Source organism: Schistocerca nitens, chromosome 6 (assembly GCF_023898315.1).
Source record: "Schistocerca nitens isolate TAMUIC-IGC-003100 chromosome 6, iqSchNite1.1, whole genome shotgun sequence".
In the NCBI taxonomy this organism is placed as follows: domain Eukaryota; kingdom Metazoa; phylum Arthropoda; class Insecta; order Orthoptera; family Acrididae; genus Schistocerca; species Schistocerca nitens.
In genome coordinates this window covers 22,285,263-22,299,705 of record NC_064619.1, presented here as the reverse complement: position 1 = coordinate 22,299,705, position 14,443 = coordinate 22,285,263, and the positions used below count along the sequence as shown (strand labels likewise).

The window sequence follows — 14,443 nt, the reverse complement described above, 5'->3', positions numbered from 1 at the left end:
TGCACCTGACAGTGTCTGTATCAACAAGTATTATGGGGTTTGCAGATCAAGGTTTTGTCTACATGTGCTTATGACTAGTAAGGTCTTCAAGCAGAAATGCAAATGCAGTTACAAAAAGATAAGAAAATTCTTATTTTGCGTACCTACCATTTAATGATGGTGTTACTGTTGTGCATGGTGAGACCTAGTTGATAAGAGGTTTGAAGCAGCTCTTTAAACAGCCATATTGTACTTAACAACTTACTGTCCACATGTGTGTTAGATTTTTCCCTTCACTGTAGTTTGTTGGTGTCAGAGGCTGAGTGAACATGATGACACAGAAAGCTGCTCAGTGATTGCTGCAGAGTTGATAAATTACAGAGGTTTTTTCAAAAGTGACATTGCCTCTAATGGTATGATACGTGGCAGTAAAAGACTTGGAGTAGTGGTAAGAGGAGATGCGTAGGGCAAGCCATTCTTTTGTTACCTCTGTAACAAGGATGTGACCCATAGGGTGATGGTTTGGCAACACGAATTGTGCAAGGGTGGATAAGAATAATACGTTGGTTGGATGGCAGAGGACGAATATTTCTCATTTTGGTATGTGACGTAACTTTGTATAGTCAAAGCTCTGGTGAAGAATGTTATCGAGATATTGTAGTTTGTGGTAGTTGTGTTGTAAGAAGAAGACTGTGATTTGTGTGTGTGTGTGTGTGTGTGTGTGTGTGTGTGTCCTTTGGCCATTGAAATTTGACTTGGAATAAGTATATTGAAAGCCTGAACATATTAAAACAAGGCTCTACTATTAGGATTGTTACTGTTTCCATTCCTATTTTGATTAGTGTTTCTACTGTACTTAGCATGTATATAGACGTAATTCTGTCACAATTGTGGTCACTTATTATACATTCTGTCTTTGTTTCAATTTCAGAGTTACTTGAATTTAATACTTATGAATCCCATATTAGCTTCATCTCTTCCTGTAAGAAAATTCCTAGACCCAGAGAATTACTCTACATCATTCCAAGGTATGGCATAATCCTAACTAATACTCAATACCTCATTTTATAGTAATCAAATGTTCAGAGTTTTGTTTTCATTTCTAATGAAATCAAGAGGCCATTAGCTACTAAGCTGTTTTATTATACTGTTACATTGTAACCACAATCAATTCCAAATCTGAAAGCAGGGACCTCAGTGAACTACAGCATTTAGCAGTGAACACATGTTTATTACAGACACAAACATACTGATGAAACAGAACTGCCTCCTTGATGGAAAAAGTCCTATTTATACAAACATCGAATATTACAGAATATATTAACATTACAAGCATAAGAAATTTTGTGAACCTTACAGAAATGATAAATACTAAATAACAAATATTTTCTGGTAGTTGGATTTGAACTGGCAACCAAAAGCACACCAGCCAGTGATGCTAACCACTACTTCACACTGCATGCAACACAGCTCCCTCTCCTGGAGAAATATCGACTCATTGTTCTAGATGTTCTCATTGGAAATCCCTGCAACATTAGGATCTTGTCATTGTTTTGTCACATCCTCTTTGCTGTGATTACCATCGAAGGTAGCCTCTTGCATTGAAGCTTCAAGACCACAAAGCAGGACTTTAGTTCCATTAAGCAAGAAGCCCCTATCGTTGATCTGCATATCAGGACTGTAGTAGGGCTTCCTACAGAGAACATGGATGATGAAGGATCATAATCCTTGACATTGTATGTGATTTTTGACAAGTGTTGAAAGATACAACATGGCCCAGGGTAGCATTTTAGTAACCTTTTTGATAGTCTCACTTTCTGCACAGGTGTAAAAGTCCCTATCAAGTCTCCTGGGCTGTGTCTCACTGACCAGTGCTTCGCATTTCAGTGCTCTCGATCCTTTTCCTGGGTGTCCAAGGACCATAGGTGAGCTAACTGTCTTGTTCCTTTGGTCCTGGTGGTGTGTTTCACATAATCATCCTGAGTATCGTTTGGTTTATTGTTTCGACCTCGTGACCATTGAACAGAACAGTGTTATATTTTAATGTTCAGCATCAATGCACATGGAGAGCACATCTGCCAACATCCCATTAAAACATTCTTTGAGACCATTCATCTGTGGTTGGTAGGTAGTTATCGTCCTGTGGATGATGTCACATTATGGAATACCAGTTTCAATAGGAAAACATTTTCATGGTTAAAGATCATCATGTGGTGTGTGCCACACTTCAAGATGATGTCTTATGCTAAGAACCTTGCAATTCCTGGAGCCCTGGCAGTTGCCACAACTTTGGTGACAGTGTAGTTGGTGGGGTAGTCAGAGCAATTATTGTCCATCAATTCCCATTCATCTACTTTGACAACCTCCCAAAGAATTTGATTCCAATACAGTGGAATATCACAGCTGCTGGCAGAATTGGTATCAGGTGTTCTGCAGGTAATGTGTGGCACATGCTTCCATCGCTGGAATCCCTTACAGTGGTTCACATAGTGTGTAATGTATTGGCAGAGACCTGGTCAGTGATACCTTCTCCTGATTCTGTCCCGAGTCTTCACAAATTCCAGGTATCCAGGTGTTCAAGCATGATGGAAATGCTTCAGGGTTGCTGGCCTTGGATAAGGTGGGACGACAAGCGACTACTTGCACCATAATGGAACATAGTTCCTACTATACAGTTTTCTGCTTACGACTGGAATTCCCCTTTGGCTGGGTCTTCCTTCTTCAAGGGTTTTGTGTGGTTTTCAGCAGTGCTGGCTCCTCCAAGCAATGTCATTTGATGCACCAGTGATCGAGAATTTGTCTATGCAACCATTTTCTGCCAAAACATTCCTTGAAAGGCAATCAGCGTCCATAGGTTTGTGTCTGTGTTTGTATACCACTGTGACATCATATTCCTGAGTCCTCGGTGCCCATCTAGCAGTCAACTTGACGGATCAGTCAGCCAGTATTGTGTGTGGTGATCTGTCATAACAGTGGATTGTTTGCTAAATAAATGCAGCTGTACCTTACTGATCGCCCAAACAACTGCGAGGCGCTCATTCTTTCTTGTTGAGCAGTTTGTCTTGGACTTGGAGAGAGTATTCTGGAAACATAAGACCTTTTCATCATCTTCCCAAATTTGCACTAGAACTGCACTTGTCCCATAACTGCTAGCTACAGTGTGAAGTTTAGCCTCTGTGTTCATGTTGTACAATGCTAGGACTGGAAAAGATTGTAGTCCTTCCTTAAGGCCAAATAAAGATTTCTGTTGCATCTCATTCCAAGAAAAATTAGCATCTTCACGCGTTAGTTCTTTTGAGGGATGTGCCTTGCCACAGAAATTCTTTGAGTCGCTGGTAGTACGAGCACTTGCTGAGAAAACTTCTTACATCACGAATGTGCCAAGGAGATAGAAAATCTGTGACTGCTCATATTTTCTCTTGAGTGGGACAGAATCCATTGTCATTAAACAGGTACTCCAAGATTTTTATTTCTTTGCCAGTGAAGAGGCTTTTTCCCAAATTGTGTGGAGACCTGCAGTAATAGCACACCTAAACACAGTCGTCAGATAGATGTGATGTGCTTCAAAAGTCTTCATAAAAACAGTGTCAAGCAGATAGAAAATATACAGTGTACATTTAAGTTGTTGAAGCAAGCTGTCCATCATACACTTGAATGTCACTGGAGCATTACACAGTCCAAACGGCATAACTTTGGAATCGTAGAGACTATCAGGTATTACGAAGGTAGTCTTTTTCTGGTCAGCTTTGTCAATCTAAATTTGCCAGTAGCCTGTCTGCCGGTTCGCAGTTGAGGCACATTTTGCTCCTTAAGCAGTCTAGGGTGTTGTCAACATGCTGCAGTGGGTAGAAAATTTTCTTCATGGTTTTTGCCCCCCCCCCCCCCCCCCCCCCCCCACTCGCCTCTTACCGGTTGTTGTTACTTGATGCAGAAATGCCGTTCGTTATCCTCCTCCTCAACAAGGGACACAGGAAAGGACCAAGGGCTCTGTGAAGGTTCAGTGATTTCATCTTCCAACATCATCTCCACTTCCTCCCGGATTATCTGTCATTCATCCGGTGATACTCAATACAAGTCCAGCTAAAAATTGGTGGATTATCCCCAGTGCTGTTCTGGTGTTTTACCTTGGGCAGCTTGGCATGTCTTATCTCCACTCCGGATTTGAAAAAATCTGAAAATTGGCGGAGAATGGCTAACATTCAACAACTTTGTTCCTTGGTCAAGCCCGATTCTCTTGAATGTTCCGATAGTAGCTTGCTCCACTGCACTGTGGAGTTGTAGTGGAGGATGATGATGATTCATTGATTGCACTGAGCTGCCTATCCTGGACTGGTTTGGTTGTTCCTAGGCAAATACCTTTAAGGAAGAGTTGTGGCTACTCATGGCAGTTAGTGATTCAGAGTTCTTCTTGACCACCTGCAATGTTCGTGATTGTTACTGGGGTGCAGCTTTCTTTTGTGAGGCTGAATAACTTTTCATAATCAACGAAAGCTTCTCATTTTAACTGAGCCTCTAGATTGATGACTGGAACTTCTCTTGTTGAGGTCTGTGGGATAACAGCAGTTTCAGCAGCAAACAACTGTCCATAACAGTCTTTGTTGTATGTGATTGTTGGAATAGCTCCTCCAGTCTGGAGCTCTATATTCTAGTCATGATGACTGCTTGTGATGCCTGTAAGAAGTTCTATCTGAGAATACCATTATAACTGCATTCTGCAATACATGTTCCTGTCAACTTGTATTTCCCATTTGTGACCACCAGCACAACTGGTTTTGTATCATATGGGACATAGTCTTCTATAGCTGCTGACAAGAGACACTTGACATCACAGAAAAAGAAATTATTGAATTGACTAGCACCTGCACAGGATGGCAATCAGTGATGATGTTGACTAAATTTCCAGACTTGTTAGCAACTGTTGTCCATCGAGGATTTGCACCTGTGGCACCCTCATCTCAGTAGATAGTTGTGTCACATAGTTTTTCTGAAGTGTACTAAGCGAGTGGCTGGTACCTCTTTATGGTGACTGGAAGTGGCTGTTGTTTGTAGGAGAGCAACCTCATCCAGGTTACGGTGATGGGCTTTGCCCCACATGTTGACTACAATCGTGTACAGTTCACTGGTGTGTATAGAACAATTATGGTGGTTAATGTCTGGTGTCATAGGAGTTGCCTTCAAAAGTTCTTGTAAGCTGTCATTCCATAATTAATTACTACAGTAACAGCTGTTAACTTAATTTATTCCATGTCTAACAATGGAAAAAGTGCCTAACTACATCAGACTCACTACTATGATGATACTGACAAATTCTAAAAGTCGTTCACTCTAAAGAAGCCACAGACAAATTTGGCATTCCTATTCTGACAAAATAGCTCCCTCAGTGCACTTTTAAACACTTTATTATTCAACTTCGCATGTTTATGACTCACAATTCTTTCACAACATGTACATTTGGCCGAGTCTGCACCACTATTGCCTTGTGCACTCGCTGGTAACCCACACTGTTTGAATGACATGGAATGCTCTACCTGCCGGAAGAGGCAGGTGACTGCAGCAAGTTCTAGAAGCCAAGGATCACCAGCTAGTGCCTGCTGCTAGGTAGTTTGCTAGCAGGGATATCAGTCATGGTATTATTACATCCTCCAAAGCGCAAATTTTGTCAAAAATAATAGCTCAAAATCCCATAACGTATACAAATACCCCACCTAGATCAAAAGCCAAAACTAAACACTTAAACACTCGACCCATTGTCTGTGGCTTTGCCACATTTTTCAGTAGAGCAGCATTCAACTCATTGGCACACTAAAAATATCACATCAGTTTACAAGTTTGACTTGACTCAAGTTACTGAAATCAAGCACATATAGATATTAGTGTCAAAATATTTCTCAATTATGAAACCCTAAATACGACAAAAACTGGATACATGACAAGGTTATAGAAAGTTATAATAATCTATAAGAAAAAAAGAAAACCTCAGTAATTATGTAGTATCAGATAATTAAAGGTGTGTCTTTGTGAAATTATGTTCCATGAGGTATGTTAGTGATACAAATTACAAATGATACTGAGTATTTTCAGTATATGTAGTACATCAAATGTAGATAAACAAGTATTCAAAACCTGTTCAGCAAAATTTTAGAAAGATCAAGAGTATGAATAATCAGGATTTGTACATTGTACATGAATGAACATAATTATGTTCCAAGCATAAATATTGGTTTAAATCTACAGTTTATCAAGCAGTCAGTGCCCAGAAATCACCTGAATCGAAGACTAGTCACTTCCGTATTCTTTTCCTTTTAATAAATCTTATTAGAATGTTCCCAAACAAACTATTATAAGTAAACAAGATTATATAAACAATGATGAATTAGGCATGATAATCTAATTGTGTTTGCTGTAAGAGAAACAAAAGAAAAATCACTTACCTGCATTAGTAATGCTTTGCACTTTTGTAAACACTGCACTTTGCTTACATTCACTTCACTCACTAACACTTGAAGTTATTGTACTGGGAAAACTGGTGTGTGAGTAGGTGCAGGTAGTACCCTGCCTTCACTGGACTCATATGCCAGTGTCGAACTTCCAACCCATCAGATGTGTGGTATCCAGTAGCAATGTGGGCACAGTGCAGCAACTGTGTTGTACATTCAGTTGTTCAGTTAGTGGGCCCACTTTTGTGGCTTGTTGATATTTTTGTGTGTGAGCTCCCCCCCCCCCCCCCCCCCCCCGGCCAGCCTCCTCCTCCACCCATTGTAGATGGGGTCGCAGCTGATGCAGTCTTGCTCCTTCTTCTAGGCTTTGTGAAACCATTATGACGCCAATTCCTGGCACATGACGCATCTCTGTCCACATTGCCAGAGCCACAAACACTGCAGCTGCTCATATGCTGCAGACCCCCAGCTCCACCAATCCTATGATGGATGCATGGAATAGTCAAGAAAGAAATGTCAGATATTGCTTAACCTCGGGGCCTGTGCATGCAACACTAAATTGGTCAACTTTCACTTGCTGTATTACGACAGTTTAACTAAAAGGATTGCTTCACCGACTTCTGCACAGTCCACTCATTGTATGGTATGTTCCTAACTTAAACTGGCTTAATACAGCTCAGTCCAACACACTTTTTACCACTATTTCTGTCGCAAAAGCATAGTTATTTTAAAAGTGTCTTTGCCTGGGCCTTGTTGCTGCCACTTGACATGAAATTTAATATTTCACAGCTTGCACTTGCTGTCTCTTAGACATGGGAAACAGCGGGAAACAACAGCAAAGTAGATCTGATCTTGATGGTTTTTTTGTCACACGGCCAATTGTGCAATGTTGTCTTTCTTTCTTTCTTTCTTTCTTTTTTTCCCCGCTTGTTCGTTACCTCGCATATCTTTCCATAGTTTTCTCTTCATTCTCTTCCTCCTTGCGTGTATCACACGTACCCATACCACTCTTTTATGTATGCATTTCCATTTATATTGGTTCTTTTTTGTCATTGTGCTTTCTTTGTGGTGCCACTCAAAGCTTTGTTTGTGTTATTTTCCATATTTGTTCTGCTATATTTTTCCAAACCAAGTACACTCAGAACTAGTGGATTTTGCACCATAACCTTTATTCCTGTATCCTCACTATCTTCTGTCAATTTTCAGGGTAGGCCCTTTCCCCATCTAACTCATTTATTCACCTCCTAGCAGTTTCCAAATCTATCTCTCCCCCCTCTCTCCCCTCCCCCTCCCCTCCCCCTCCCCCTCTATCCCCGCTCTCTCCCCCCTCCTCCCTCTCCCCCTCTATCCCCACTGTCTCCCCCCTCTCCCCCTTCTCTTCCCTCTTCCCCAATCCAAGTTGGCAGAGTCCATTTGTCATGGGGCATTTGAATGCTGATGAGATTGGTGCTAAAGATCAATTCATTTCCTTTTCAACATTCTTTATAATCTTCTGATGTATGGGGTTGACATTCATGGTTGCTATTTCTTTGTACTTGATCTGATATCTGATACTTCTGACTGCCAAAAAATGGTGTATCGCTTGTCTTGCTACTTGGTATATGAGAGAAGTATAGTCGTAGTGGTCTTCCACGACTTCCTATAGGGATCATATTCAGAAGTCAGTCATACCTCTTTCGTCAACGTAATTTATATTGTAGTTCCTCGATGTTCTGACACCAGTTGATGAATTCATTTGTTGTTGTGATATTGTTTACCAGAAGAGTATTTACACGTCTTGAGTGTCCCCTTTCATTAGATCGTGGATTTTGGTAGCTTCTAAATATTTGGTTCCACAATGTGGCATAGAGCCAAGACATTCTGTATGTAAGATCGTGTTGTTTTCTCCTAAACGGATTCCCTTGCTGGGCTTATTTGAGATTGTAACTGCTTTCTTAGTTGTTGTAACCTTTGATGTAGTCGTCAGCATTGGAAGATGGAATTTTAAGCATAGAAGTGTTTCTTGGAATACCCATGAAAGAAATGTCACAAAAATGTTTTGCCACATCCGTGGGAGTGTGCATTTATGTGTCTGTGTGGTAGTGTGTGTGTATGTGTGTACTTTTGCTAGACAAAGTGCAAGAGTTCGAAAGCTAGTGTGAATACTGCTACCCGTTGCATGCGTCTATGCTCCATACATCAGTCTGCTAGTAGTTAGTGGTTGCCTTTTTCTTATTTTATGTATTGTTCCATCCAGGAATTCCCATTATTGCTATAAATATTAAATAAAATTTTTTTACTGCTGATGGTCTTTGAAGTGGTGACCTGCAGCATGCCAGCCAGTGACACTAACCGCTATTCCACTCTGCGTGTGGGACAGATTGGAGAAATACAAAGCGGTACTGCATTTAAATGATTATTCAATATTCCTGACCATTTTCTGACTACCATAAGAACTAGACCACTCCATGCTCTATGCTTTCCTTAATTGTTTGTAAAATAGCTACACGGTTTCTGCTAAACATTTCAGGTGCAAAAAATGATGTATTCGTTCACTGGATTGTCTAAATCTTCATTGAGGTCATGTGCAAAAGACAGAATATACACATTAGGACATACTATGAAAATTGTTATGTAATTGGATAGATAAAAAATCAACTCACCAAGTGACAGCATGAGGAAACATATAGGTAGGTTAAAGAAATCGGCAAGCTTTGCCAATGGCTCCTTTGTTGGAAGGGTTGAAGGGGAAGGAAGAGGGGTGGAGGAAAAGGAATTGTGAGGTTCAGGAAATACAGAGAATTATAAAAATATTGCCCAGAACTCCTGGTGACGGGAGACTTAACCAATGGAATGAGAAGGAAATACTGATTGTTGAGAACTTCAGTGGATGAGATTTAAAAATGGGAGCATAAAGTTAGAAAGTAGATGAATATGCAAGATAGAGGCTACTGACAAAACAGTGTGCATGAGTTATAAGAGTGGAAAGCTAAGTGCATTGTACGTGGTAGAGGTGAGGGGCAGGGAAAATAGACAGGTCACCAAAGAAAAGACAGAAAACTAAAAGGGAGAGAATAAAGGAATAATTCGTAGGAAGAAAAGCTTAGACCAAAGAAATTAATGTAAATTAAGGCCAGGTGCATGATGAGAGCCAAGGACTGTTGTAATGCCAGTTACCATATGCGGAGTTCTGAGAAATTTGTGTCTGTATAAAGAATCCAGGGGGCACATATAGAGCACACTTTGCAGCAAGATACTGTATATTGTCAGTATGCACCCTCCACCTATGCCCATCTAACCGATAACTTTGTGGTAGTCATGCCATTGCAACAGGGTGAACAGCGTTTACATAAACAGCTGGTACATGATATGCCGTTTCTCAAGTGACTCTCCCTTTGATAGTACGTCTTTCGCCATTTAGGGCTGGTACAGGTGGTATAGGGTGTATAGAGCAATTATTGCAGCGGGAAAGGTCACAAGGGTAGGAGCCATAGGGTAGGGAAATGTGTGCAGTAGGAGGCTATTGTCTGACAAGGAAATTGTGGGGATCTATGGTTGGTGAAAGGCTATTCTAGGTGTGGTAGACAAAATGTTGTAGAGAATGGACCTCATTTCAGGGCATGATTTTAGGAAGCCATAGCCTTGTCAAAGTAGCTAATTAATACATTCAAGACCAGGTTAATGCTGAATGACAAGGGGTGTAGTCTTAAGTCGTTTTTTGGAGGGGTCAGCACTACCAGAATTTAATGTGATGGCCCAGGAAATCTGCTTTTGAACTAGGCTGGTAGGGTAATTCTACCCACTGAAGGGTGGTATATTTCTGTTAAGAGCCTGCATCAGAACAGATATAATTGCCTTGAATGCCAAGGTTGTACAAGAGGGAATGTTTGACATGGAAAGGATCGTAACTGTCGAAATGCAAGTAATGTTTGTTAGTAGGTTTAATGTGAACAGAAATGTGTAATTGACCTTCAGTGAGAATGACGTCAATATCAAGGAAAGTGACATGGGATTCAGAATAGGTCCAAGTGAAATGTAATTGGGAGAATGTGTTTAGAGATTCCAAGAATTTTAACAGGTCAGCCTTACCATGAGTCTTTACAGCAAAGACGTCATCAGTGTGTCGAAACCAAATCAAGCGATGAAGGTTTGTGGATCACAGGAAAGTCCCCTCCAAGTGCCTTGTGAAAACGTTGACATAAGAAGGAGCAGTCCAGGTTTCCATACCTGACTCTGTGATCTGTTTGTATATCTCCCCCTCAAAGGTGAAATAGTTGTTTGATTAAGGTGAACGGGAAGGACGTCATAGGTTGGGAACCAGGCGAGTGCCGATTGAGAAAACATTCTCCAACGACAGACCATGTACATTTTGGCATTGGTTTAGACGAAGGTGGTATCGGTGGTGACAAGTAAGTTGTATGATGGGAGTGGGATGGACACAGATTTCAAGCAGTCTAGGAAATGGTTGGTGTCTTTAATACAGGAGGGAAGTCTTCATATTATTGTACTGACAGTAGATCAGTTTGTATCACTGGGGTGGGATCTTGAGTACAGATGCTGTGCATAGCAATGATAACTCATGATCACAAGAACCTGTCACAACAGCACAGTGTTCTCAACTTCTCGTCTAAGGTATCCTCCCCTCCTGAATTATCTGTGTTATCCATGTGTCTCACTTTCAGGACTAAACCAGCATGTAATAATGCTGCTTTGGTGAAGGACCTGCTTCCCTTCTCATGTACTGTCAACTGGAAATATCAGTTTGCAACATACTCCCAATTCATTTTGAACAGCAAACCCAGCAGTGAACCCTGCTTTCAACAGTTCCAACCATGATCCCAATTTGATCCATTGCCACTACCTCAAAACTTATCCCTTACAAGCTTTCCAAGAATTTCTGGCACAATGATTAGCACACTGAACTCGTATTCCATCCTGATTTATGTTTCCCTAATTCGTTTCAGGCAAATGCTGAGATGGTTCCTTTGAAAGGTCACGGCTGACTTCCTTCCTGATCTTTTCTACTCTGATGGGACTGTTGACCTCACTGTTTGGTCCCCTCCCCCCCAAATCAACCAACCAATCATGACGTCTTACCTTTCCTCCGAGGAACTCCAAGCTCTTCATTCCCTAAAAACTGATGACTCCATCGTTATCCTCCCAGTTGATGAGGGATCTACCACTGTGGCACTTGACCAGTGGGAGTAAGTGAGAGTCTGTCCAGCTGTCTGACCACTCTATGTACTGAATCTGCCATCAAGATCCCATCCCTATGATACAAACTGACCTACAGTCACTCCTAAAACAACAGGCCTCTCGCAAGGACTAACATCTCAGTTGCACTTCTTATCCCACCCAAACCATTCACTCCCACCTCCCACTTTCTACCTTCTTCCTAAGATCCACAAACCCAGTCCCTCTGGCTGTCCCATAGTTTCTGGCTTCAGAGTATCAACTGAAAGTATATCTTCCTTAGTTGATCAACACTGCAACCTATATACAGAGGTGTTATAGATGGCAACCATTTCCTAGATCTTCCTCAATCTGTGCCTGTCCTGCTCCCACACACATCATGCCTGTTACCATTGGTGACACCTTGCACTATACTAACATCCTCCGTGTAAATGGTCTGTCTGCTGCTGAATACAACACCCTCCTGATTCCATCCTTCCTGTTCACTTTAATCAGCTTTATACTTACCAAGAACTACTTTATCTTTGCGGAGCAGACATACAAACAGATCAAAATAAAAAGAAAGGATCAGTTAAAAACCAACCAAAGCTGAAGAGTATCGGATTAAAACCTTTGGATTGCTAATCGCCGTCGTTTCCCTATGGCAAAAGCCATGTTGCAGGTGCTGATGTCCCCTTGGAGAAACCAAATAGCCCTGGACTGGTGTTAATTATTAACACTTGCCACACCACACCCATTCCAGTCTCCAGCAGCTCTCAGGGAGCAGCTGTTGTCCTCCATGTGCCAATGAAATTCGCCATATGCCCATTGTGTTTCCCTCTCATTATACACTTGATAAACATGTTCTCTTAGGCTGCTTGAAGCAACACCTACACACATTGCTATTTAATGGAGAATTTTAATGCGTATCATGTGCTTTGGGTTTCCATCAACACTTTCCACAGGGATTGAGTTCTCGGGAACTGCACTGTATCAAAGGACACCACAGTGGGAGGCTGTCAAAAAGGGTATGGAGCAGAACAAACTGGATGCTGTATAGCCAATTAACAAGATAATATACAGCATCCAGAACTGGATGGATCATGCTACAAATGTAATCTACCATGGGGCTGAGACAGTCATACCAAAGACCACGGAACATTCTAACAAGCAATCTATCTCCTGCTGGAACAACGAATTCTGCACTGTGACCACAGATAGGTGAGCCACAGTGCCGAAGTTCAAGGCTAGATCATTAGAAGAGAACCTATTAGCCTTTCTGTTTGCAATGACAGAAACACAGTGAACATTTAATTAGTCCAGAAAATGTCATGGCAAGAGATCCTGAATTCCATTAGTCATTCCACAATTTGGAGTCAATCAGGAGAGTCTTTGATAGAGGCAGACCGTAATCTGCCTCTGCCATAATGAGTAATGAGATTATTTTATATAGTCCAGCTGACATAACACATGAAATGGCTAATTACCTCTTTAATGTAACATTTAATGCAACAAAGACACCACACTCCTGGCTGCACTGAAGGAAGCTGCTAAGATGCCCCAGATGGAATTCAGTTCAGAAAAACAAGAAGAGTATGAAAGGCCCATCTATATGTGGGAATGGGAAAAAGTCATGTCTTTTGCTGAGGATGAAGACCCAGTACCATATTGTAAATAAACCCGTCATCTGTCCGTCATCAGAGCATTTGTGGCATTGCATGTCATCGCACTTACAGCTGCGACCACAATCTGTGCACTCTTAGTGATGTGAAGTTCATGAGACAAATTGCATGACATATAGCTCCATAGATTTTCTAGGAAAATTTTAGTGGCAGACCAAGTTTAATTTTCCATACTACTAACCTATTAAATTGGTCAGATAGTGGGCACCAGCCTCACTTTGACCTGTGAGACAGGGTTAATCTTTCTTCTAATCCAAAGTCACAATAAAATCCTTTGCTTTCATAAAGATTCTCCGATACAACCACTGGGCTGGAAAACGTACACCACAAACAGTTGTACACCACCTCCTGTTGGCTCCTAACTACTCCCACCAATGGTCTCCAGAAAGATAAAACTGGAATACAGTCAGTCAACAGATTGTCACACAAAACACCACTCTTTCCATGGAAACAAGTGTCATCTTTCGACCTCAGTTAAACCTGGTCAAGTCCTATTCATTTATTTAACACCACTGTGTAGGTACTTGGCTCCACAACCTAATTTGAGGCCTCTGGCTACGGAGCAAGGGAAACTAGGGAGTCCATTCTGCCCCTCCTTGTAGGTAACTGTCTTCTTCACATGTAAATCTGTATGAAGCCACCCATCACAGGCACCATTGTAGCATAATTGCAAGGTAGGCAGTCTGTTGTAACATATTTTCAACACATCAAATACAGATACACATGAGGAGGACTAAAGCTAAAAGCAGAAAAACAAGACATGGTTTTCTTCTCCCTCCTGTTCATCATACCATATAAAACTATCTATAAATACAATCAGTGTGGTCTAAACCATTCAGAATCGAAAAACAGATAAAATTTACAAAAAATGATTGTATGACCTAAAGGCCTTGTGTCAAATAAAACAGTTTAATTAGCTATGTAAATGACATTCTCAAGTAATAAATATGTCTCCCATCAGTTCCTCGTAGGAGGTGGCTAACAGGAAACTGGCTGGTGATACCCAATGAAACAGTGAAATGCTATTTGCACTAACATTAACAGAAAGACATTATTTGTCATTGTTGTTGTGGTCTTCAGTCCTGAGACTGGTTTCATGCAGCTCTCCACGCTACTCTATCCTGTGCAAGCTTCTTCATCTCCCCGTACCTACTGCAGCCTACATCCTTCTGAATCTGCTTGGTGTATACATCT

At 41.2% G+C, this 14,443-nt stretch overlaps 1 protein-coding gene across 2 annotated transcripts in view; it reads left to right on the top strand.

The window, feature by feature from the left end:
- The window catches only part of LOC126263697 (PX domain-containing protein kinase-like protein), a 131,465-nt gene that overhangs the window by 29,743 nt on the left and 87,279 nt on the right, over nt 1–14,443 (top strand). For both annotated transcript variants that reach the window (XM_049960828.1, XM_049960829.1), the window contains exon 3: nt 911–1,007. In XM_049960828.1, coding sequence (XP_049816785.1) covers nt 911–1,007 — 97 coding nt within the window. The remainder of the gene's footprint in view (nt 1–910; nt 1,008–14,443) is intronic.